Below are 27,215 nucleotides of genomic sequence, written 5' to 3' on the forward strand. Positions count from 1 at the left end.
TCAGTCCAGCACGGGCGAGTTTCAGCTGCCTCACAAACCTCTTGGGTTATTTAGTGCCGTTTCTTCCACGTGAGCAAAGAGAGTCAGCAATAGGCATTGCTCCTTCCTATCCATCACTTTGTTTACCACCACCCCCAAAGCCAGAAGCGTAGGTTAGTCGTTTTCTTGACAGGCAACCAGCCCCCACTTGCAGAGGGCCGCTTTATCGGCGCCGTTTGACCCACGCAGCTCTCAGCAATTCGCAGCTGCTCAAAGCAGCGCTAGGGCTTGGAGCGGGGTGCCCTGCGTGGCCGCTTCGTTGGGGGAGATGAGGTCTGTGTCTCCCTCCACATCCTCCTCCTCCTCCTTCGTTCATCCGCGGCAATTCCCCAGCGTTCACTGCCACCCCCTCGTGCACACGGTCCCCCCCCCCCCAAACCTGCTTTCCTGGCGGCTCCTCCCTCTCCGTCCTCGCCACACCACCTTGCGCAGTCTTTCGTAAATCCTCCTCCTGTCGGGGCACAGCGAGGGCGGCTGCTCCGCTGGCGAAGGTGAGCCAGGAGCCGAGCGGCACCGGGCAGGCAGGAGCAGCGGCCTCACCACGTGGAGTCGGGGCGGCAAGTCCGGGTCGGGATCGGGGCCAGAGCCGGCGTCGAGGTCAGCACGACATGGCGATGCCCCAGCAGGGCTGCAGGGATGAGGCAGGTCCAGGGTCACGCTGAGAAGCTGAGCCAGCGGGTCTGGGTGAGGGCCGAACTCGCAGGCCCCCAGAGCTGCCTCCACCGCAGCTTTGGTCAGTGAAGAAGCCCGCCTTGGGCTCAGCTGGCCAAAAATCCTCCCCAAGTCCACCGAGCGCCAGGGGGGCAACACGCTCCATGCCCGGGCAGTCTCTGCTCCCTCACCCTTCCCTCACTGAACACCGCATCCACCACAATCACATGAAACGGCACCAAAAAGGTCTGAGCCTCTTGTCCCTTGCTCCGGAAGAGCCCCTCCACCTCCAGGCCAGGGAGGTGACTTTTCCCTTTTTGTTCGCTGCCGTCCACACGGCCACACAGCAGTCGGCACGCACCTCGACAACCTGTGCCTGCAGCAGGCTGCCGCGTCCATGCTCACCCACCGGCACCGTCCCACCCTGGGAGACCCATGCGCCTCCGGCCCCTCGGCCTGGCAGGGACGAAGGGGACGCGGCCAGCGCTCGGCCTGCTGAGCGCCAGCAGCGGAGGTCAGGCGCGGCCGCCTGGCTCTCTTGAATCTTGACCCAAACAGCTCTGGAGCTTGTCTTCGCGATGCGAGCAGCTTGGCTCCCCAGGGAACTGGCTGGAAGAGCAGGTGGTAGTGGGGGGGACAACAAGCAACACAGGGGTTTTCAGTGCAAACACGAGCGTTTGGAGAAAAGCTGGAAGCTGTGCTCTGAGAGGCAGCTAGTGACGGCAGCTGCAGCGAGGACTCAGCAGGGGAAACCCCTGAGCGTACCCAGCAGGGTTTGGGTGGCAGGGGGCCACTGCAGGAGGAGGCCACAAACTGCCCTGGGCCAATCACAGCCCGATTCGGATGCTCTAAAACAGATGAAAACAATCCACCATGCACCAAAACCTCCAACAACCAGTCAGGAGAGCACGTGGCGCCGCTGCTCCAATGTATTTTAAGACGGAGCAGCGGCCACGAGGGGCAGGAGAAAACAGAGGAAACGAAACAGAGGAGACGCAGGGAAGGAAATGATGTTGGGGACCTGGCTGGAGAAGGAGGCACTGGGACATGGCTGGCCCACGCCAGGGCAGGGACATCCCCGAGGGACTACAGCCCCCAGGCAACCCAGGCTGAGACAGGGGCATCCCGAGCAAGAAGCAACACACAGAAGTGAGCATGCACACAACCCCAACCTCTGCACCACCCGTGGCCTCACCGAAGGACTGGGAGGGACAGAGCGTGATGAGTGGTGAAAACAAGGGGAGTTGAGACTAGCAAGGGGGAAGGAGAGGAGTCAGGCTGAAGTCGAGCCTGGGGAAAGGGCAGGAAAGACATTTCCCTGTTCAATTGTTTGTTTTCTTTCTTTTCTCAATACTAGAATTAGCAAGTAAAAGTTTGCGTTAGCTGGCAATAAATTAAGCACGATTCTCCAAGTTTGCTTTGCCAGCAACAGGGATCCAGCTCTTTCCGGACAAACAACACAAACTTTGAAAGAACACAGTATAATCTTTCAAAAGGTCTCATGGCTAGTTCCTCTGGGGCAAGAAGCCCTCCTGATCCTGAGTTCTTCGAGTTAGGAGGAGTCTGTCACCCGACCACTGAGCAGGGCAAGCAACACATGCAAGAGGAGCCTGAACATCTCCCTCTTTATCCCATTCTCTCCGGATCTCCCCTTGCTCCTGCAGCTTCCCACACTTCCTTCCCTGTACCGTCTCCCCTTTGGATCCCTGGTCCTCTTAGCTCTTTCCATCCTCTGGTCCAACTCTTCTGTCAGGTCTCCATCTCCCTTCCTCCTTCCACTCACTCCATGACCCGTTCCCCATCCCTGCCAACTCCTCCAGGACTCCTGGTCTCTCATGCATGCTACAAAGGCAGAACAAGCATCACTTTTCACTTTCAGGACAAAGAACAGGATTTACAGTAAACAGTGGGACTCTTCTCATCATTTTATAGCTACGGTTTTCCCCTCAGGGCCTACTGAATCAATCTGGCCTATCAGTGTCACCTGCTCTTACTGAAATTACCCCATCTCACGCACCCTCACAATTACACGCCCCATAACACCTACACAGCCTGTATAGGTACTCCAAAACATCATTTTCTAAAGTCCTGCCAACCTCATACTTCTTAGCAGACTTCCTTTCAGCCCCACTCCCTTAGCAATAAGGCACCTTTCCCAGCTTACTCTGCATTCCTCTCTCCCATCTCCCTTTCCCTTACTGTGTCTCCCATTTCTCCCTCTCCAAACCTCTATATTTAACTTGTACTCAGCAGCAGCAAGAACTGCTTTCGCATAGCTATCGCTGCTATAAGCCAACAAGTATAAAAGTGTGCAAAATGGAAGAGATTCAGATCTGCTCCTATCCAGGCCGCTTGTGTACAAATCATCTTCACCACTTGCTTCTGTCATGAAAACTGCTCAACTACACTCTAAAACACAGAAAGTCAATCAAGAGGCATGTACTAGTCAGGAGCAGTCCTCTGAAAGTATTTCCTTACTTAAAATTATTTTAGTAATTATTTACATATTGGCAATGTTCATTAAAATCTGTGTTCAGTAAAAAGAAGTCTGATTTTGAAATGCTGTGTATTAGCCTGTTTTTTATTCCTTTTCTCCTCATAGTGTGGCATTTAACTTCTTTGCCTTCCTGGGCTCCCAAATAACATTGTTTTCAATGTTAACTAGAGCACCAGTACAATACCTTTGTTGTGAAACTTTTATCACACACAAGAATAAATTGCACAGACTGAGAAGCCTGTATTTCTTCAATCACAAGCTAATATATTTTGCTAATACTAATGGCCTGAATTCTATCACCTCCAAAACATACGTTAGCAAGCGGATCAGCATAGTAAGAATGGAACACATGGTGATGAAGATCTAACATGTTTCAGAAGCGTTAGTTCAGATTAACTGCACTCTAGTCGCACTGTCAGAGTACCTATTGGATGGTGGACTGTTTTAGGTGTGCCCCAAGAGCTCATCATCTCCTGGGTTAACTTCTTCCAGGAAGAACCCAGTTCACACACCCCAAGGCTGCTCTGGGACAGGACCTAAAGCGAGTTAAATGGAGACAACTGGGAGGGTCTCTTCAAAAGAACATTCCCGATCAAACAAAAATGTAAATGTAGACACATTTAGTACAAACCCATAAAGATTCGCTAAAGAAAGATAAAGCATTTAAATGACAAGGCATTCATTTGTTACCATTAAACTTTAAAGTTTCTTTAGTCCCTTCCTCTCCACAACTCAGAATTCACGAGTTTGTCACGTGGCACTGCTCCCATTAACCCCTTCCCATTTTACAAACACAGAAGTTGAGACTGGCATTAATGACTTGCCCAAGGTCTCAATACCAATCATAAGAAAAACAGAACACAAAACCTTTCCAGCTTCCTCTTGTGGTTTTGTCACACCTTTTGTACTGATAGTCAAAAAAAATCAAAGGTTTTAGGACTGTATGTGTATTTTAGGTCACTGTTAGCAACATATCCCTACTAACAACTCATCCAGTAGGAAATTAAGTCAGATATAATATGAAAACATATCTCCTTGTTTTTCTTGCTGAATCTTTTCATTGTGATTTGGTTTAGCTAGACTTTCCAATTAGGATGACAACCACAGAACTCGTAAAAGTGTGCTTTATCTTTAAGTAAATCTTGAAACGTATACCAAAATGCCAGTGAACTGCACAAAAATATACTGGAAATTGTTCTTAAGTCAATCATCTATATTTTTCTGTAACCAGACAGCAACTTCAGATAGAAGTTCTCTGTTTTCTATATTTTCCAATTTTGCAAACTCCAGTAGTTCAGTGGTAGCCACCCTCTCATCCTCTTCCAGTGCAGTATTATAAAAAACCTGTAACTGAAGAGATAAATACATGAGGTTAGTTCGTGTAGTTTCACTTGGAGCAGAGTAAATAACTGTGCATCATCTGACAGATGTCTTCGACAGAAGTATGTAGAAAAGGGGGAATTTCAGGGAGCAAAGAGTAAACAGGGGCAAGCATCAAGATTACACTGAAGGTGGGATTCTGGTTTCCATGAATTCAACGGGAGTTCTACCACCATTTCACTGGGGCCAGAACGTTTTAATTCAGCAACATACCGGCCCACTCCAGGGTCAAAGGCTCCATTTTGAAAAATGACAGAAAGAGTCTGAAAGCCCAGCTTTTTCAAGGGGCAAGCAACCCGCATTTCCAAGAACTAAACCCTTAAAGGAACCTGCACATGATAAATGTGCCTTTTCGTCATCCCTCTGGAAATCCTTCCAAATACAGAGAGCTTCACTAGGACTAGCGGTACCACACAGTCTAGGATTAGTTGGGTATCAACATCCTCTTGTGCTGCCTCTTCTACAATCACAGAACAGTAAGTCTCTTCCAGCAATCTAACAAGTAGAAGACAAGAGAGGACGGAAGAACAGCAAAGAAATATACACTGCTGGGGGGGGGAAGAAGGGGAATGAAACAATGAGAGAAATGCGATAGATGTCAGCACGATAACTAGCTGCCCTAACATGCCAGCAGCCTAACTTTTGGCAAGCTTTCAGTTAGCATCATGGCAAAGGTGATCTCTATGGACAGATTTTAAAGACAAAAATGAGGCAGTTTTGCGGACATTTATTCAGGCTCCCAAGCCTGAAGATTAACTGAAAGGCTGGCATTGGGCTATTGCTTTTGCCATCATAGGGATTTGACTTCTCAATAAAGAACATGACATGAACAACTTGCAGTGCATGCGTGCTCAAGAGAGATTTGATTTTAGGAGCTAACTCTCTGAATTGCTGTCCTCATTAAGCATCCCTTCCCGGCTACTTGCTCTGTGCACGGCCAAAGAACGGCAACAACATTTGTTGTGCTATGACCGATCCCAGCAGCTCAGGGCTGACACAGACATGTGGATAAAACGGAGAGAGCACAAAAGCGGAACTGATGGAAAATAAGGTATACATTGGGAAATAATTTGTTGAGACTGGAGGGGAAAGAATAAGAGAATGAAACAAGCAGCGATGGTCATCCATTTGCCACAGTCACTAAGATAGGGATTACTGTGGGGAATAAGCTAAAGAAAGGCTACAGCCACCATTCACATATTTCCACCCTTTAGCATTTTTCTCAAAATACATCCTCTTTTTGCAGATGTACACCAGCCCAATTAGAAAGTACTGTTCACGGGCTCATCGGGGCTGCCACAAGTGATGCATCACACATGTGCACACCATCTGTTCAGCACCTGGGCAGGCAGTCTCATACGCTGCAACTACAAAGAGCAGGACGACGTTCATCCCTGCACAAAAGCTTACTTTCACACCATACTTAACAACTCGCTGCACGCACACATGACTGCAGAGCTGTGAGTTCCTGTTCATACGTTTGTTTCTCAGATGAGAAAGTGTAACTTTTCTCAGTGTCTCAACACAGCAATATTATACAATACATTCCCCGATTTCTCTAAGAAACAATACAATGGTATTTACAAACTGACAATAAAGCTGAAATTACTTCTATGTTATTAACTTACCTCTTGGATCTGTACATCTGTATTGACAAATCTTCCCATTATTTTTAATACCTCATGTAATAATTCCTTCCCATACCTGTAAAAAATGAGACAAAAATCCTTCCATCAGCATGTTAGCAAATATGCTACTTTTCCTCTCCTTTGAAAATATTCCCAGTGTTTGTTTATTATTTATCATACTGGAAATACCTCCTAAACTGAAGTTCACAACTGGGTACTCATTTTCCCCTTTTAAAGAAATATCATTGAAGTTCAGTTTAGACATTTGAGCTGGATGAAGCACAATAATTACCCACCATTTTCATTTCTTTGTAAGACTTGGTATTTCTGCTTTGGTAACATGACTCATCTTCTTTGCCTAAAACGGGTAACCTCTGTCAGCCCATGCAGCTAAACATAGCCGGACAGGCTAATAAATAATGATTCTAACAACACAGTGTTTCTCTTTGTATTCTGAGGATAGCCTATAAAGCTAGCACCCAGACTATTCTTTTAATTTGAAAATAAGGAGTCTGTTTCCCTGTAAATTTCTCACGGGTATAAAGTGCAGAAAAGTTCCATGGGGAACAAGGTGGCATAGCACAAACCCGCGACAACTTGCCTTTGCTAGAATTAGCAATACAAATACACTTCAAATACACCACTGAACGCTCCCAAGTGGCTGGGTTTGGTTATGCTGCCACTAATGGCTCCTAAAGGACCCCTCTGCCCCCAAAGACAGTAGAAACATATGGTGTTACAGCCACGCTCCTTTTCACTACTGCCTAGGAGACAGAGGGAGTCTTGGAATAAGCATTAAAGATGCTTACTTTGCTCCAGCCAAACAGCCTGATGCAAGCTCACCTGCAGCAGTGCAGGTAGGATGGAGGTGGGCTAGGCCATAAGCCTGGGATTAATGCTATAGTTAGTCTTTGCAACCCTCATAACCCTGTGTGCTCCTATCCTATGTCTCATCATACTCTCTTTGGAAGAGAGGTTACAGTCTTACTCCCGATACATTTTACACCTTTGCTTAGGAAACGCTACTGGATAAACCCATTTCTAGAGCATAGGGGGACCCACTCAGTTCTGAGAGTTGCCAAGCAGTCCATTTTTCTGCTGCCTGCAGAATTGTCTAACTGACTGCACATCAAGAAATCTATCTTGTTATTATTTATTCAGGAGAAAGGATGAACTAGAAGGCTTCCCTACTTGCCTACAGAAAGCCTGCATTGCCTTGCACCATATTACCGAAAGCCCAGGTAAACATGCAGTGGATACAAGTCAGTGTGATGACGGTTTCATCTGTGAAGTCTAATGCTAGACTTCCAGAGATGAGGCTGATCCTGGTCCATCACTATTCCTTCAGGTCTTGAACCTCTTACTGATTCTCCGGGCTCTAACCATCCATCATCACTCTGCCTTGTCCTCTTATGCGCTCCTGAAACCATCCCTCTATGGGGCCAGCCATCACTCCTACTCTTACAAACCACTAGGAGGCTGCATCTATTCCTGTTTTGAAAGTTTATTCTGTTCAGTGTGAAATACTGCCTGAACTGCAAGAAGCAGGGCACAATAGTTTGCACAGTAGCTAGTAACAAGAGGCCAATAATATCATGTTAGAGATAAGAGAATAATATCATGTTAGTCATACTTCCACCTATATCAAACCTACTGGTTTCCCCTACCCGTTGTCACAAAGCACATCTTAAGGGTACTCTAAAAGACAGATTTTCAGCTTTCACCGTCTCACAATTGGGATTTTGAGGGAAGCTCTCCGTTTAGGTAGGTAAACATGCGTCAGATTTTCTAGAAAGGTTAATATCTACAAGAACTGAGACGGTCATGAACAGACTCTTTTTTTTTTTTTTTTAAGCATTCTGTGTCTGATATGAGCTCCTTTTTGACATTAAGCCCCAATGAGAGCTGAATGCTGTGGTCTGGGCACTTACGGAATCACATGGGTCATTACAAAAAAGCCATATCTCGAAGGAAAACCTGACCCGGATTTCATAGCTCGAACCTAAAAATGGAGGAAGGAGCCAAAAAGACATAGAAATAAAAGGAACTCGAAGGTGGCTGTTCTCCATACCTTTCACTTAGAAGCGGCCAATTTTCTGTAACAAATTCCCAGGCTATACGCTGACCAATATCCTTAGTCACCACATATAAGATCATGTTTGAAGTACAATTGGAAGAAAATAATGTATCACTGAGTCCATATTGCAAATATCTGTCGGAAAAGAAGTAAAAAAATTTAACTATCACTTGCTGTTTAACCATGAAGATTTGGAAACATTTACCAGCTTGAGAAAATTCCTATCTCAACATTTACCAGAATCCAAAGTGTTATACCAAAGTTGGTTTCACTTCAAGCTGTCTATCCAGCTGTGTTTCCTGTTCACGTGGCTGAAATCCCCTGTTCATGCACATCGGTTCTCCATTTCTCAGAGAAATGAGGACATAGCACATCAAGCAGATATATTTGCTTTTCTTACTCTTGTGTTAAAGAGGGATGAGGGACAATCTCTCACTCCCACTAGACAACCCTGTGGAAGGGCAAACTGCTCCTGAGTTTCTGGGGACTCACTCTGCTCAGATTCAGAGGGAGCCTACAGAGTGAACAGCAGTGAGACACTCAGTTCTGCTGAGGAGACCTACTGCAGTGACATGGATCTGATGCACTTCCATGGAAGCTAAGGCATGATTTCAAAAGCAGTTAAGTAACTACCTGCCACTGATGTTGATAGCAGTGGGAGTCTGAATATCCTGAAAAAGTAAATATGTAACCCTCCTCTTTGTTGCCTAAATACATAACTTTGCATGTCTCCTACTTTGAACTAGCACAGTTAGAGTCACCTTCTCATAGGCTTGTGTAGGCAGCTGCTTTTATGGATAGACTAGGTGAGCAGGGATTTCTCCCATTTGCACACCACCAACACGCTTAACTGAACTGACAAAACTACACTGAGGGCCAGGAAAAGCACAGCTTAACACTCCTCACCCAAAGAGGACTTTAAGATGGCATACAGAAAAACAGATTGGCTTGCCAACTACTAAGGCACAGGGAGGAAGAGGTCACCACGACTCCCTGAATTGGCATCATCTTGCTTCCAGTATAACTCACCGCTGGTCAGGGACAAGTACTAGCCTGTGTTTAGTGACAAAATGTCCTAAATGACCAAAGGGGAGGCAAAAAAAAAATCAGCATAGCTCTACTCGGACACGTCTTTCCACTCTATTTTGCCCTCTTCTCAAGCATATCAGTTCTGCCTTCACATGACCACCATCACAAGAGCAGAGGGCTGGCAGGCGAAATACATCTGCTACTTTCAGAGCTTCAGATCCATAGAGTTTATGCCAGTGGGAGGAGGATGGTTCTGTAGGGAGTCAATGGCAAAACTGTGTCCTCTGAGCTACTCTCTAGGGTAACGCAGATATGGCAGATTAGAGAATTCAGCTTCAGCATCTTTTTACTTATAAAGTGAAGATGTTTCATACGGAAGCCAGTGAAAGATAATAACTAAGGTATTCCACACTGCAATATTTAGAAAACAACTTTGCAGTATGAGACTGCACTTTCAATGGTGAATAGCTTACTGGTAAGCACATTTTCATTTTTGCCCTTAACCTAGGAAAAGGCGATTTGGCTTCCAGGCAAAGGCTAAATAGACAACGATACTTTTGCTTGGAAGTAAAGGAGAGAGGAGAGAAAGGATATGGGAAAATGACATAAAATCATAAATGGCAGGGAAAAATGTCAAGGCAAATTATGATTACTGTTTCTCACAGTGCAGAGAGTAAGGGCAGCCAATGGGATTAAGATTTAAAAAAGACAGGTAATAGGTTAAAAAAAAAAAAAGTATGTTTTCATACAACATGCATTTATACTACAGGATGCGTTGCCACAGTCTGCTACGAAGCCTGAAGTCCAGGTTCAAAAAGGGAATTAAACACATTGAGAGAAGACACATCCATTGTTAGTGTTAGACATAATACACTAGAAATATTTAACAGCTCAAGAAAGCCATGATTACCAGCGTCTGGGCAGAAGGCTCATTTATTATTGCCCTGTTTAATCACACTTTTTCTGCAATAAAATCCTTACAAATCTGCTACTGGTCTATTGGATACACAGTTCTGCAGCAGGCATACCTCTGTCCAGCTTAGTACAGTATTTGTGTTTTTATGATTTCACTTTTGTACGCATAAAAAGATCATTTGGTCCAGGTCACCTGTAAAGTAACCATGATTCTCTGGCACAGCTCAAGGCAGAGAGCAGGATGTCTTTATCTTCCTTTGTGGAATTGGTTTGGTTATACATTTCCCATGCAAAATTCCATTCTTTATCACTTCCCATGGCAACACCATAGCAACAGACCGGTTTTCTAATTAAAAAGGGAATACTGCAAAGCAAAATATGATTAAAAGGTACTCTAATGTTATAAAGTGAAAATACAAAATGTGATCAAAAGGTACTCTAATGTTATAAAGCAAAAATAAGCAGTTAATGCGTAACTGAAAATACACGTTTGTTTACAGTTAAAATACACAGAAAAAGAGAAATACACTTAAAATCTAAATAAAGCTATGAAATTTGATTGCTGTGCTTACGACTTAAACATTAACAAAACAGGGGTTTAAAGGTAAACCAAAAATCCTTTTTAAAACAGCTGGGTTAAAGCAGTTTGTGTACCTACAGTATTCAATACCACTCTTTCACAGCATGACCTAAGACATCAATCACGTGAACGTTGCTCTGTGGGTTTTACGTTGATCACGGTGCCTTCGGAAGTGATCTTTGCATAGGATTCAGTTTGATGTTGGCATGAACATCACTGAATCTGTGGGGGAAAGGCAACGCAGGGACTGAGATTTCCCACCCAAATGATAAAGAAATCGTCTGTATGTTTTCAGTTCAATGTTGGGCTGATGGTACAGTTAAAATCTTCTCAAGATGCTTCCTGAAAAGTTGCCTTGGCTAAAATATGGCTATTTTGATACCCACAGTTGTCCCAATAGTCTCAAGAAAATGTTGGTTATTGAACATAAAGTTGTTGTGGGTGAAGATGAAATGGATAAGGTCAGTGAACCTTTCGGACACAACTCTGAATGTTGAGCATGCAAGGCAGGCTGCAAGGGCAATGTTGTATGGGACACTGGTATACTGGTTGGTGACATCTACAGTGGCCTGGAAGTGGTTTGTGTTGTATAGTTCACACAGGAGGTCTGTTGTGACCCAGAGAAAATCTGGAGCTTGGGTTTTTGTTTTTAATGTTGGATTAGGGGTGGGACTTACTGATCTTCAAATTTTTTTCCAGGGATGGTCCTGTGGCTCAAGATCATTGGCCTGCCAGGATTCCCTTGCTTGTGGATCTTGGGTAACATGCAACAAACTTCTAGGAAGAATGCTGGATTACGTTACGTCTTTTTCCTGGAGTCAATACAGAGATGACATGATGATTTCTTAAGAGTAACGGCAGCATGGTAACCTTTCGAAAGTAACTAAAACGTACAGCAACTATCCCTTCCTCTAAGCTCATTTTCTTCTTTCAAAGGAGAAAAACCAATAACACTGCACCACAGGGAATACACTTATTTAGAAAGGTCTACCTCACTGCTCTGAGCAGAAAAGGAGTAATTCTGAGAGACTGGCGGGAAATCATGGCTCTCAGCTTATTCTTTACACAGAACAGATAAAAATGTACAATCTCAAGTCCAATTGATTAAGTTCTGTGAGGTCAGTGTTCGGAAAGATTCAGCTGAAGGCCGATCACCTTATTTGAAGGGGAAAACCATTATTCCCTTCAACAGATACGAGAATCCTACTGGGTATCATATCATGCATGGTGCTAGCCTGTGGCAGAACAACTATAATGTACCCTTATGAATTGTGGCCTCCGAACGGAGATTTAGATAGAGCATCTACAGGTATCTTTCTGTGAAAGGTGGGTCACAAAGTTATTGTGCCCTTGCCCTGTTCTAGCCAGTATATGAAAAGCCTCCTCTTTTCCTGAGCAAGGACACTGATCCATTATTTGAAACCTAAGAAGTTTCCTGCCTCCCATGATTTCTTCTCCTTGAAACATGATCATTTTTTCCACATCACAGCTAATATTTCACAGACTTTTCAACTCTCGAACTCAGATAAAGTATGTAAAATCTCAACAGGGAGAAAAAGTCACTTCAGATATTATTAATAGGGGAAAATGTGTGGCTATTCTGAAAACTGTCTCAGATTTTGGCATAGCATTGCTGCTTTTAGTGTGCGATAGCAATAATATTCTCTGTGGAATGCATCAGAGTGTTTAGCATATTTAAGCTTTTCAGTTTACCTTTAAAGTACTGTTTGTTTTTTATGCGGATGATCGCTACAGGGCTATTTTAAAAAAAGTACAAATATGAGCTCAGGTCACTTAGCCAACCACATACATCAACAAAAACATTTATAAAAATTATACAACTGTAACAAAGAAAACAAAAATAATGATAAAACTTTAAACATTCACTCACCAGTGCCAATACTACACGATAATTGCATAGAAAAATATCAAAAGAAAGAGGGAGAAAAGAGAATAAGAATTTCAATACATTGTAAGATTTTTTCCAACAATGCAATACTCTTAATACAGAAAGTCTGACTGTGGAAGGAGGGATCAGAGCCCAGATCTCTCTTCTCACAGACAAGAAACCTAACCACTGGGCTCCAATATCACCATGAGATCTGACAGCTTTCCCAGCTTCTGCCCATGCAAACACAGTACATGCAAAGTGATTTGACAGGTTCACCATGAGCAGATTTCCATACCCTAGAAAGACCATTTCACTCAGTACTACCTACAGAAGCTTAAAAACTGTGTGGGTATACATGAGGCCCCTCGAAGCTGGGGGCTTTACTGTAGAAAGGGATAGGGCAATATGGGATATCGGCCCTGATCTGAGCTTCACCTGTTCTGCAGCTAAACAGAATTTGGTCTTCATGACAACACTATGCATCCTCCAGACTGTGAGGTCTGCATGCAAGGCAATAAGCATGAACTCCACAGAAAACTGGAATTTGGGGAAAATGAGGGGCTTAGGGAATTCTTAGTCTTTTGGGTTTTTTTAAGCTTAAGTTCTGTCATTTTGTGGAGAAAGAAAAGCAGCGTACAGGAGCCATCCCGTTCTGCATACCCTGTGTAAGAGCCCGTTAACCTTTCACCTCACTTAACACACACACACTTCTAAAAGCACGTTATCATTCTTACTTGTACTCAGGGTTGTCCATCCACTTTGCATACAGTTCAGATGACAGATCCAAACAGTCCTGGAGACCCAGCCAGCATGCTGTTGCAAAAAGTTTTTCCAAATATACTCTTGAAGGAAAGCCAAAATAGCAAGAATAAAAGATATGTATTCTATATTTGGAGTACTCAGAGAAACGCTTAATCAGCGCAGTTTTAGCACATGATGCTGTTTACCCAGGAGAACCTCTACTAGAAATAATAGAGGTTTAATTAAAAAACAAAAAAATCCAACTAAGCTACCAACAACGGATTCATGACATCGATACTCACGGAGATTAGCAAAGCTACCAAGGGACTGTAATTTTTAATAGGTTTTGTGTGTTTTATACCACCCTTGCTCAGGTCTCATCATTCTGACATTCAAGCATCCAATGCTTGGTAGCCATGCAAAATAAACTATTTGCAAGCTCTAGTGGTGAATTTGTAAATCGCGTTTGAAATTCACTGCTGTCAGTTTTCCTCCCACTAGCAGCAGCCTGTTGCAATTGGTCACAGTAAACAAAAGCTACTATCTTCTACGCTCACTAAATTTACTAGAAATACCCCAAACAATCTACCTACTGAAATTTCCTGGGGAACCACCATTGTAAATAACACACATTTATAGGACAATAAAAGTAACAATTCAGTTAGATTCCAACAAATTAGAATATTTTTCCTGTATCTTGTATTTAAATGTACAAAGGCACACCAGAATGCATCAGATCAAACCATGCCAGATCAAACTTTTGAGGGAAAAAAAGTACTTACTGAGCAAAATAGTCATCTTCCAAAGTATCAACATTTTGCTGAATTAAACCTGCATAATAATGGTATATTGGCAACATTCTCTTTAAAAGGTATTTCTTTTAAAAGAAGGGAAAGAAAAGTTACTTTCATTCAGATCCATACATTCATTTTGCTGAGTTTTTCTTCACTTATTTAGATTTATCCTAAAAATTTACCACTATAAATTTCTTGGTAATATACCACATTAAAATAAAGCATACAAATTGGGACTAAAAAAAAAACCAAAACAATACATTTTTACATCCATTCAAACTGAGGAGCTCCCATTTCACCTTGCTTTGATAGGTGAAAAAAACTTTGGAACTCGTTATGAAAGAAAATACATGCTCACTCTCAAAGAACAAGAGAGAAAAATGTTTTTAAATAGAAAAACACTTAGTTCTTTTCACAAGTTAAAAACATATCTTTACTTGTATAACTTACAGAATGATTGTAACAAGATTGCACTTTTTAAAATAAAAGTGGAGACAAATAGATGTCAAGGAAGTAAATAACGAAATGTTATCTCATCTCAAGTAGCCCAAAAATGGGAAAAAAATCACCTCATTTAGTATGTAGGCCATTAAAGCATGACAGGTTAAACTCAATTCTTTCTTCCTCTCCACAAAGATGAACTGGAAGGCAATACATGCCATAGATCACACATGTACTATATCCCCTTTATACCTATCAGTGTTGTGCCCACTACTTACTACTGATAGCTGTATTTTCCAGATCTTCATTTTACCAAAACCTAAGAACAAGCTTAACATTAACCATGTGAATATATTTCTGCAGTAAGAAGCAGCTCCTGATTTAATGATAGTTATCACTGACTAATTCATACAAACAAATACTGCCAATTAAAAAAAAAAAAGTCGGCAAAATCATCTAACAAAAATTATAAGAATTATGACCCATCATAGTCATCATTACATTCCTGAGAATCTTATGAAGAGTTCATTTTGATCTTTTTTATTTAAATGGTCTAGAATCTTCATTAATTAACAAAAAAGGTGATACCTTTAAAAGTGGATATACTTCATAATTTTTCAGAGTACTTTCCAAATTCTCTGGTACTAGATTTAATAATACCACATTCCATATAAAGATTTCATCTTCTCTGGCAAGATACTTCGTTAGTTCAAGCGCTGATTCAATCTGAATATATCCAAAACTATGTGAAGGAAAAAAAAAAAACCCTCATATTTGAGCACTCTTACTCACACTAACACATACTACGAATATCTGTTTGTTTACAGAACTGATAGTAAAACATGAGGACACTGGGTGGAGAATAATTTAGCAAGGATACCGGAAAATTAGAATATAAAACAATGGTGCCTCAACAATGGAGCTGAACTGTCCGAACATTTATTACAGAGCACAAAATGCTTAACCAAAGCAATGGGACACTCCTGGCAGTAATCCTGGCAGTAAGCAGACTGTATTCTGGTTATGGTTTTAGGATTAGATCCAAGCACATTTATAGCATGCATCAGCCTCACTAGGACAAAATGAGGGAACAAAGCACTGTTTTGAGTTACAGTATATGTCTGCCCTTATTGATGAGCAACAGATTTTCATTATAGGTTACTTTACGAAATAAATATAATTGTAAAAACATACAACTTAATTCATATGCACAGTACTCTTAGATGTAAGAATTGTGGTATGGCATTTCTGTGCTTCAGTATGATAATTACATGGAATTCATTCCTGCCCCAAAAAAGCCAGTCAAGCCCTCTTCTCCCAGAACAGAAATACTTCTAGTATACTTGCGTCAGAGCACAGTTACCCTAATGAGTTACATTCCTTATTATATGGCAAGTCTGAGCTCTCTTATGAGAAAGGATGTTTGCATGAAAGGGAACCTTTGACTCCCTCCTCAGAGCTCCCTGCCCAGGCTTCGAAGGGATGTGGTATGCTTTAGCCACCTCCTCCTGGAGTTCCCATATCGCTGGTCCCTGAGGCTTTTAGGATCTCTATTACGTTTTAGAGGCACAGGCACATTTTGGGGGTCTTTGGTTCTCTTCGGCACTGCTGAGCACTCCAGTACCACAGTTCTGCAGCCTCTAAGCATGAACCTCCTCTATGAACTGCTCAGATTTCAGAAAATTAACATAAAATTAGCTTATCTTAATGTAGTGATTTTCTACGGAACTGCAACATATGCAGTGCAAGCGTTCTGTGACCTTTTTCTGCCAAGAGATGAACGACTGAGTGATCTATCAACAAGAGAAATGAAGGAGGTATTAAGAATGATGCACAACTGCATCAAAGAAATTCAGAAAAGAAAAAGTAATTATGATCATTGAGAATTTTTTTTCTGCTACAACAAATCTAGGATAGTCCCTGGAAAACTCATGACAATGCCATTATATGTAATACTTTCTGAGAGATGGACAAAAGCTAGAAGAAATTTTGAAAGAAACCATTCAGCACTGAAAAAAGATTGGATTAAATATTTACTCCCCCATCATTTTGGGGAAACATCTGCTGTCTTTATAAGGCATGTATGGGTAGGAATGTAAGAACCAGAAACAGGAATGTTGATTGCAATTTTAATAATTTTAATAATTTTTTTTATGACATATCCAAAACATACTTACTGCATCAATGCAAAAGCATCATCTATCAGCTGGAGCCTGCTAACAGCGGGAATAGCCTGCAGAAAGCATTCATTTGGTGTTAATAGATCTAAACACAACACTGAGATTAAAAATAAGCTTTACTACGTTTCAAAAATTATGAGACGAGATCCTAACATCTTTTCTAAGCCAAAATCTTCTACAAAACACGACAAAATGGGATCCTGCCTCTTAAGCTGAAATTGTTACTGTGCTTTTAAGAGCTTTTATATACATAAATAAACAACTATATATCACTAAATGCTAAACTTCAAGACCTTTCTTACTTGCATGCTGGAATGAACATTAAAATAAGGAAACTACAGTACCTAACAAATATCCTGGTTGTAAAGTTTTGGCACAGGCTTTTTTTTTTTTTTTCCTTTTGAGGCTTCAGCACAGAGTACATGCTCAGGTTAGCCCAAAGCAGAATCTGACACTATTACGGATTAAACGAGTGAGGAAGAACTTTAGTTACTGAGAACCAGCGCTCTCACAAGGACTGCTGGTCCCTTATCTCTTCCCTGCTTCTGTGCTAGTAAGGCTTGGCCACTGCTCTGGTCAGCCCTCCTGCTGACCAGTGCCCAAGCACTGCCCCATGACAGCACATGCCTAAGTTTGTGAGGACTTAAGTTGCTGTGAAAGAAAAGCTTAGAAAAAAGGAAGCCAATGTGCTGTAGAAAGGCTTTAATCAGAACTATGTGCTCTGACTGGCAAAGTGTTCAAACCTTCCAGAGAAGTAATCTTGACTCCCTTGATCTATTACTACACGCGCCCCAGACTTCGGAAGTTTAAACCTTCTGATCTTTGGTATCCAATCCAATAAACTGACATTACCACCTAAGCCATACTCTAGGTTTAGGCAACACTAAATATTATACAGCCTCATATGAGGTCACATACGTAGCCTAGTCCATATTTCTTTCATCTGCAGTCCAAGCTATGGTAAGTTAGAGGTTGCATGAATAGCCCATTGAATCAGCAAGCTATTTCAATTCCATCAAATGAGACCTCTTTTGCTTAGTTCTAACCACAGATCAAGCTAGTCACATATCCATACTGATAACTCTGAGTCAAATTGAAGAGATCAGAAGAACCATGAGCTGTTAAGACAACTTTGAAGACAGGAGGTCATTTAATGTAAATTATTTTTCAGCCTACTGTTTATGTGAAATTATTTGGGCCTGTTCCTATTCCCTTGTGGAATGCTGCCAGTGATGTTAGAGGTGCAGTTGTGGGTTACTTGTTCATATGTGATATATAAGCTTTTCACGGTTCCAGTTTTTCCAGAGTGATTACTGGTAAAAACTGCAAGAAGAAATACAAGGAAAGAAGTTTGCTTATAAGCTTGAAAAAACAATTATGATCTTACCTTTGGATCGTTTTCAAGCAAGCGTGCTAATCTTTTTAAGTTTAATTGATCATAATTAACTCTATAGTATCCAGATAAATTTACGTTTAGCAGGATCCAGTCATATTCTGATTCTGATACTCGCATTTCAGGAAACGTTTCTGTAAAGTGACATTAAAGTGTATCATTTTGTTTTCTGTGCACTGCTAAACTCTCTTGCATTTATAAACAGTGGGCTCAGTGCTCCTCAGAGATCTAAGAGGCAAGCTGGAAGCTACACACAAAGAGAATCCCCCCCAGAAGCCAGACGTACTTGAGCTCTCCAACTTCTGCATAGTGGAAGAACTTCAACAAGCAACTGACCTCCCCAGGACACCCTGAAGATGGTAAAGGGGAGGATGAAGACCCAACTTGTTCTACTCAAAGCAGCTGGCTAGCAGGCAGCTGGGAGAGCTGAGAAAGGTTATCTGAGAATAAAAAGACTGGATAAGGAGCAATACCACTGCGCACTTGCTGCTTCGTGTTACTCCAAAAACACAACTCTACCTCACACAAGAACAGTCCTCCTATCAGGAGCCACGCATTCCTAGTAGAGATCGAGGGAAGCAGAACAGTTAAGCTGATAAAACAGGGACAATCAAAAAACTTAGCTGTAAATAGAAGTCCTGTAGTCCTTGTGAGTCATATCACGCACTAAAGGCCTCTGTCTGCAGTCCTATTTCACCTAGCTATTACTCAGACTATGTTTCCGATTACCTGCTCCCGCTAGCCAAAGGTTCAACTCAAGGAGCCAATGGAGCTTTGAAGGCTCTAAGCTGTCTCCTCACAAGAGGATTTGAATGCTGCTTTAACTGGGTTTTATCAGCATGATTTAAGAAGAACTCTAACACACACACACAAAAAAAATTTGTTTGATGTACATAATCTAGACGCAGCGCTGCTCCACCGAACAGGAGAGTGGGACTTGAGTGTGTTTTGACTGAGCAAGTACTATGGAACTCAGCCTTAATCATTTTCACAGACTAAATAAAACGAAAAAGAAAGGCGATCCATGGCAGATATGAGCTTAACAGTTTAAATCGTCTGTGGGTGGCTAGACGTACTAGCCCCGTGGGTGCCCCTAGAAGTACTTTCCATATAATGGCATATGGGTGCAATGTTCTGCTAATCATCAAGAGCACCTGCAGCTAAAATAGCAAAACCATGCTCGGAGAGATGCAATCTATTCCTCATCTCCATCCATCACGCTGAGTGAAACGTGCTCTACCATAACAGCACAGTTTTCCTAGCATTCCGCTTTTGCTGCACAGACATCTATCACTCAGGGACCAAGTCTCTTCCTGTCAGTGATCAATCCAAATATACAGGCAGAAGCTAAGTACTCAGATATTGCCTGACAAACCTTAAGCCAATAGGACGCACTCTTAACGTGGTACATGTGCAGCTTTAAATAGATTGGCTTGGCTACCAGTAGCAGCCTAGCTTGGAGTTTAATTGACCTTGTTCAGAAGCAAGATAAATTAGCTCTTGCAGAGTTCTGCAACAAAAATATACACGGCCTAAATCACAGAATGGCCAAGGTTGGAAGAGACCTCTGGAGATCCTCTAGTCCAAACCCTCTGCTCAAGCAGGGTCACCTAGATGACCCTGTTGCCCAGGGTTTGCATGTTGCCCAGGATTACGTCCGGATGGCTTCTGAATACCTCCAGAGAAGGAGACTCCACAACCTCCCTGGGCAACCTGTTCCAGTGCTCACTCACCCTCACAGTAAAAGTTTTTCCTCATATTCAGATAGAGCTTCCTGTGTTTCAGCTTGTGCCTGCTGCCCTATCGCTGGGCATCACTGAGAAGAGTCTGGCCCCGTCCTCTTGACACCCTCCTTTCAGATACTTATACACATTAATCAGATCCCCCCCGAGCCTTCTCTTCCCCAGGCTGAACAGGCCCACCAGCTCCCTCAGCCTCTCCTCATATGAGGGATGCTCCAGTCCCTTAATCAACTTAGTAGCCCTTCGCAAGACTCGCTCCAGTAGCTCCATGTCTCACTTTTGAGATCTTTTCTCTTTATGTATTGTTATGCCACTGCAGCAACTATTCAACAAAACTGTGCTTCTTACCAAACATCTCATTTTCATTTCCCAAAACTATTCTCATGAACACCTTTGAACACCTTTAAATGACAACATTAATAGAAGTTCTCAACCAGAAGCCATTTCAATTTTACAGGAGCAAATGATAATTTAATTTAAAAATATCCTCAACATTTATGGCCTTTTAGGAGACAGTTTGGTTTATTTCTGTATCAAAAAGTAAAAAAGAAAATTATTATTATTTTTAAGATCTTTAAAGTTGAATATAAGTTCCTTGACTGAAGTCTACAGTTCTCATATACAAGCGGAATGTGTTTTAATGACTGAATTTCTACTTTACGGTAGTTGCTTCAGACAGATGCAACATGATGATTTTTTCCATACGTTCTCCTCTAGCTCTTAAAGCATGTGATGGCTGAGGAAATGGAATTGTTATCATCTCAGTAAGACAGGCTTAGCACACAGCACTATCTCACGGCATCTCCTTCCAAGCAAGCACTGTTTAACACTTCTTTCCTGCACGTTTTCTAATTCTTCACCTTATCAATCACTGGTTTACTTCATTTTAAATCCAAAGCACTCAAAGCAATAAACATCCACTGATTGCTTATTTACTTGTCCACATACTGTGAAATAACCTCTCCACCCATCCTCTTGCCTCAAAAATAGCCAAAGTAACTTTTAATCACTGCTAACAGAGGGCAGAGAGCTGGAATACACACACAACATACTGTAGTTTTGCTCTTAAGCATTCCATAAACACATTAGTCTCTGCATCTTGTAACTGATTCAGAGTTTGACAGAGTTCAGGGCTGACCTGCCAAAGAAAAATAATTACCCAGTCCTAACGATTACATTCTTCTCTCTCAAAAAAAAATATAGTTGCTTATTGGAAAGCACTGAGATGAGAAAGAAATGAATCATTTTATTTGACTGGATATGTCCATAAACTCACTTTTTTATTATATGCCTTTAAAACTTTTTAAAATTCTACTCTTCTGAGAAGACTGCATAACCAAATTAAATTACATAGTGTTGAAAGTAGGCATTTTTTGTTTTTACAGATATCTATATGTGACAATGTTGGGTCATTTCATACAGCCGTTTTCAATCTTTTCCAGTCTTCATATCTATTACTTGAGCTTGATCGTTTTCTGATGCATCATGGCCAAATTCTGAGGTTCTATATACATTCAAAAACTGTCACTAATGTCAGTGGAACCCACTGGAGTAAGAATAATACAGAAATGTGAGGTTTGGACTTGTGTGCAGAACGACAAATCAAAATCACTGCGGAAATCTCTACTCGGAACGTGCATTCTAAACTATTATTAAAAACCTACCCTAAAGCTTGATTGCAACTTAGACAAAAACAACACAATAACTTATTTTAAAATCTATTGATATTGCAATACAAAACATAACAGGTAAGTGTAGACTTTGCCATACTAAGGCTTTACCTCTCTAATTCAATTCAAATATATCTTCTGTTTATAGAAGTGTTTAGGCATGTTGTTGTTATCGGCTTGTTTTTAACACATGTGAACTAATTCATCACTTACTGCTGCTTTTATCGAGCCACATTAAGGGTTGCGATGATCCATTTCTCATCCAAGAGATAGGAACAATCCATGTGTTACTTTGGAGGGAGAAAAAAAAGGTAATTAATGCTTATGCTTAAAAAACAAGCTCTCAACTGATGCTAAATTAGACTGCAATAAGTTCTTATAACAATCTCCATCTACCCTCCCTCTCTGATGCACAAAACCTCATCAGATGGTGGCGCTTCCACCAGACCAGTCCTTAGGTTCATTGAACATGGGGAAAGTTTTGGCATGGATTTCAAAAGGCTCTCATATTCAGATTATTGCTCTGTATTAGATCTTTGAATATTACTGCGTCTCTGTAGTCTGCTTTCCTTCTCCAGACAATAATTTTATTCTCCTCACTTATTGCACTACATCCTATTTCTGGAGACAGTAAAGCTCCTTTTCAGAACTGTCTCTACTAAAAAAGGTCCCAGGTAGGCGATACAATCTTAATTTCGACAACTTTAATTTCGTTTGTGAGAGAATGTAAATCTCCCAGAGAAACACAGGAAAGCTATGAAACCTACAAGTTCACAGAAATGAAAAATTCAGTAACGCATGTCCTGGATTTGCTTAAATTCCCACGGTATTGCCTCTTGCCGGAGCTACAGTAAAGGACTTAACATTTGTGACTTGGAATTCCTTATCTGAGCTAACCAAATAGGTGGAACGGACTAATTCTCTTTACTTCCTCAAGGTTGGAAGCAAAGGAAACTCTGTGGTTCTCATCAAATCTCTCTTGCGGTCGTGCATGCTACCAGCAATTGCAGCCAGGGAAAAGCTGTTTTGGACTATGCTCTGCTTTGTAGTTCTTGCCTTGCTGAGAACTCATCTCATGGGCTCTCCCCACGCATCCTCCCACTCCGGAGGATCACTAAATTTCCTGATACCTCAAATTCCGGCCATGAGTTTCCAAAGTGGGTGACCAAAGGTAGCCTCTTTTATCACCCTTTTTAGGCACCTAAATACGCAGCGTGGCTTTCAAAACAGCCAGACATTCAGCAGTGTTCATTGACAGTCAGGAACTTTAGAGCTGCATGTCAGCTACTCATTACTTTTGAAAAAATGGGCCATTTATTTAACTGCTTCAGCGCAACCCCATTGTCTTTGCCGAGGAGAAGAAACTGGGAACGTGTGCTGGAAGAAAACTACAACATGGTTCTGCCAGGTCAGTCTGGACAACTGAGGGATGAAGCAAATGCCAGGCAAAACTCCTGCCCTGCAGCTTACTAAGGGCCTGTGTCTGTCCTTACTAAGCCATCATGTGGCTGGAAAAGTCACTACTCCAGAGAAAAGCAACCCTTTGACAAAACAAGCAGCTTGCAAATTCCAAGCCTGCAATGAATTTTTTTTACTTGGCAGTTTATGACCGGGTGGGGAGAAGGGAGACATTACACAGATCGCCAAAAAATAATGTCCTAACTGAAGATTTTCATGCAGAAAATAGAGTATATAAATATACTATAAAAATACAAGCTAAACATACTTGTAAGAATCAGTACTGTTTTCATTCTTTCTATTAAGAAATTGTTCCTGACTGATGGTGCCAGTGGAGAGATTTAATGTTAAAACTGGAAACCCATTTTGGCATGTCCAGGAATCCATTATTTTTTTTACAGATGCTGGCAACTGAACTTCATCCTGTGCATCTACAACCTTCAAGAGAAACAGGAATTAGAAATGTTTATGATAAACAGGCTCTTACTGATATTGCTTCAGAAACGTTGCAGGGGTTGTTCTAACCTAACTTTGGAGTTTGCTGGTCTTTGGTTCATGCACAAAATCAAAGTGAAAAGGCCATTATTGACACCATTATAGAGACAGCATAACCCCTTACGGGAATGGAGACATTTCTCGTTCTTGTATCTTCACTACTAACCCTTCTCTGTTTTGTTTAATATACCTGCACCCTGGTATGGCTGACGACAGACTATTTATTTCACTCACATAAACCTGCTCGAATACAGAGATTTTAAAGCAACAGCCTAATGAACAAATTCAATAGTAGCAACATATGTAAAGAAATACTAAGCTACAGTCCCAACTAGTGTGAATTAGCATGGTCTCTGGTGGCTTGAAAGATGCCAGAGCCTTGCACATCCAAAACTGTGGCTCAATCTGAGAGCTTGCAGCACAATGGAAGCCTTCTTTAGAGGAACAGAGAGGTAGAATTTTTTATAACAAACTCATTATTAATACCCGTTTTCTTATTCAGTTTCCTGCCAAAACCAGTAAAGGGTGAAATGCTGAGCTACTGCTACAGGTATAGACTTTGCTGAATTTGTGACACAGCAGCATCTTTGATCATCAAACCGTGAGTGTCCCACACTTTGCTCTGGCAAAACTTACTCTCCAAAAAAAATAGGCTCTGCAATTTCACGCAGGCTGAGGCAATCTATGAAAAATAAAACTCTACCCTGTTCCTGATTTTCCACTTCCTCTCCCTCTACTCCTTGTACTTAGTTCCACCTATCTCAAGTGCAGTTAAGTAGTCAAATAAATATTTGTAAAGATCTTCGCCAAAAGGGCCATCAAAGCAAATTGTACGTAAGGGAAAGACTGAACCAGGGACTGCCAAATCCCAATTCAGTCTGCTACAAACGGTATATGCCCCAAAACTTGGCCTATGCCAAACACCAGAGCAGTAACAGTAGAGATCAAATGAATACCATTTGTATGTGGGTCCACAGATCATCTTGGTTAGCATTTGAAAAGGAAAGTGTTTTCAGGTAAGACTGCAAAGAAAAAGAAGAATTCATGCAGATTCAATGAAAAACATCAGCAAGGCAGAAACTAATTTGCACAACTGTTATTTTCAAGCTAATAAATTAAGATGAAGACATTAATTTTTCAAACTTACATTGAGTGCTCTGATAAATAGTTTCTCAGTCAGAAATCTAGAAAGCATCCAGGTAATGGAAGCCCCCTGAGGCACAAAAAGAGCTACGTGAGCATATGAATTATTATTGCAGTTATTATTGCAATATTTTTTCAAAATGTATTTCAGAGATATAAATCTGGCTATTCCTACACTTCATATTTATGGAGGTAAAAAATGTATTCATTGTTTCTTTTGTAGCCAAAGAGATTTGCAACTTTCAATGTATCTATGTGAGCAGCAGAAACAAATCTTGAACAAAAAAAATATATACACAACAAACACTGTAACATAAGAAGATATTCCACTGCTCTGCTCAAGCCTACTTTGCATCACATTAGCTTAGAATATAAAAGAAAAGGGAATAATTTTATTTCTTCACCTTGTTATACGTGATGCTGTTAAACAGAGACATTAATGAAAATGATTCTTTGATCTTGTCTTCACTCTCCGACAGCGATCTAACTTCTATTTCATTGTCCTCCCTTAAGATGGGCAGTAGAACATGATCATAAAAGATTTTATCCTGAAAGTGGAAGACAAAAAAAATCTAAGTGCATTGTGAACTGAAAAGAAAATATTTTCAGGCAGAGAATCTGGCTTATGGAATTACTACTAATAGAAATAGCCCAACAATAAATAAGCACCAGTCCTTTTCTCCTCTCCCTAATTTTCACAAAAAAATAAAAGGGACCTTGCACCCAAACACAACATTTTCCAGATGCAACATTACTACTTAGGGCAGTGCAAGTTGTACATCTGAGAAGACTGTGGGCTTGTGTCTGCCAAAGGTGGTTACACTGCAATCCTCAAGGAAAAAGTCAGCTGTATTTTAGTAAATCACAAAAAATAACTGAAAACTGAAAATTTATATCTGGTTTACATCTATTCTCTTTAATCTGTCAGCATCTTCCACCTAGGCTCCGTATTGCTCCTGCCGCAATCCTGAAAAACAATCTGCAGACTATACTACTGAGTACACTAAGGGTTAACAGTTGCACTATGCAGCATTCCTGATGCCGCCAAGTAATAAACAGGGAGGAAAAACTGCTTCTTTGGTATAAATTAATAAAGTTCTCTTTTTGGTAAATGATGCTACAGTTTCCACCAGATGAGTATCTGTCCTAAAACTGGAAGACAAATGACATAACCAGGTAGGTAAAGAAAGAACTTAAATTTTTAAAACATTACAGGCCCGTCTGAGCACTTGTTAAAGGGAAGAACACAGCTTTTAATAAATAGGATCAAATCTGTTTGCCGATTTTTCCTCTTTTTGTAAAAAGCCAGTAAATTTCAGAGCAGGTTTTGTAATTTTCCAGGTTCACTTTGTAATTATGTGTGGCCCACAAACCTGCACAAGAAAACCCTGTGTCCTTGCACCTGTGCAATTTATTCTGGATTTCCAAGGCAAATCACATTCCACTTATCAAATGGAATTAGTACTCTGCATTTATTTGAGTAAAGTAAATTTGAAACAGTAACTGTTTTAGAAGCTTGCTCTTGAAAAAATCTAATATCAAAATTAAAAAGGAGACAAATACTTATTTCCAGTTTAAAACCTGGTAGCCTTTATACTTTGCAATGCTATTACAATGCTGCTTCACAGAGAATAAAGCGATCTGTTGTTGAAGTCCAAAGAAAGAGGTTAGCATATCTCATGACCTAAAAATCCTCCTGACAGAATTTGTTGGACATGCCTGTATTAGTTTCCAATTAAGCATGCTTACTTAAGTACTTTGGTGAATTAGAGAAGGAAAGCGACGAACAGTCTTTCATCTGAGTCAGATAAAAAACAGATTGGATTGATCACTAACTTAGAAACCAGGAGATGGTTTGCAGTTTTTCTGTTCTTGCTTCCAGACTATCATAGATTACATTTTAAAAACAACAGCAGTTTTGGGGTTTAGTACAGTTGATTAAACTTTTGAGAGCAATAAACAGAAATCAAGAATATAAACCCATTGTGAGAACATGGAAACGTGAGCACAGTAACCTGATCTGTCTGTGGACTTATCACACAAGAACTATCTTCTTGTGAAAAGGCAACACACTCTACGTGTAGTAAATGTAGTTCCTCCCACTATGTTAAGCCTCTAAAATATTTTCAAAGACTAAACCATAGCTGTTTTATTTGGTTCCTATATGGCACAGTTTAAAAAAATCCCACACTGAAGAATTCTTTTATCCAGCTGTGCTTTCATTGATCAGTACATTTTGTTTTTTAATATCAAAAAGTTCTTTCTGTAAGTTTACTTGCATTTTGATTGAAAAATGTATTGATAGTCTTGTAACGGTGATAACATCAGAGCAAAGACCCAAGTACACATTACTCAGCTCCCAGTCACTGGGCTACGTACAGATCTCTGTTAAACCAGAAGGATTTATAGCAACGTCAGTTGGATTGTATAGGTTTGACAAAGAAGAATGTCAGCTTTCATAGTACAACTAT

The 27,215-nt window shown here is 41.1% G+C and overlaps 1 protein-coding gene across 3 annotated transcripts in view; it reads right to left on the bottom strand.

The window, feature by feature from the left end:
- Positions 1–1,406: 1,406 nt before the first annotated feature.
- Positions 1,407–27,215, bottom strand: part of LOC104150993 (aminopeptidase Q) — a 41,815-nt gene continuing 16,006 nt past the window's right edge. The window contains exons 7-20 of one of the 3 annotated variants that reach the window (XM_068925799.1): positions 25,149–25,292; positions 24,749–24,814; positions 24,558–24,623; positions 23,375–23,544; positions 21,862–21,938; positions 18,231–18,370; positions 16,841–16,896; positions 15,252–15,405; positions 14,211–14,305; positions 13,422–13,529; positions 10,410–10,580; positions 8,267–8,407; positions 6,196–6,271; positions 1,407–4,537 (exon numbers count right to left, since the gene is read on the bottom strand). In XM_068925799.1, coding sequence (XP_068781900.1) covers positions 4,391–4,537; positions 6,196–6,271; positions 8,267–8,407; positions 10,410–10,580; positions 13,422–13,529; positions 14,211–14,305; positions 15,252–15,405; positions 16,841–16,896; positions 18,231–18,370; positions 21,862–21,938; positions 23,375–23,544; positions 24,558–24,623; positions 24,749–24,814; positions 25,149–25,292 — 1,611 coding nt within the window. In that variant the 3' untranslated portion in view covers positions 1,407–4,390. Of the gene's footprint in view, positions 5,063–6,195; positions 6,272–8,266; positions 8,408–10,329; positions 10,581–13,421; positions 13,530–14,210; positions 14,306–15,251; positions 15,406–16,840; positions 16,897–18,230; positions 18,371–21,861; positions 21,939–23,374; positions 23,545–24,557; positions 24,624–24,748; positions 24,815–25,148; positions 25,293–27,215 lie in introns of those variants that run through there. The other 2 variants (XM_068925800.1, XR_011137484.1) reach the window with 2 other exon arrangements.

The sequence above is a fragment of the Struthio camelus genome, chromosome W, assembly GCF_040807025.1.
Source record: "Struthio camelus isolate bStrCam1 chromosome W, bStrCam1.hap1, whole genome shotgun sequence".
Classification (NCBI taxonomy): Eukaryota; Metazoa; Chordata; class Aves; order Struthioniformes; family Struthionidae; genus Struthio; species Struthio camelus.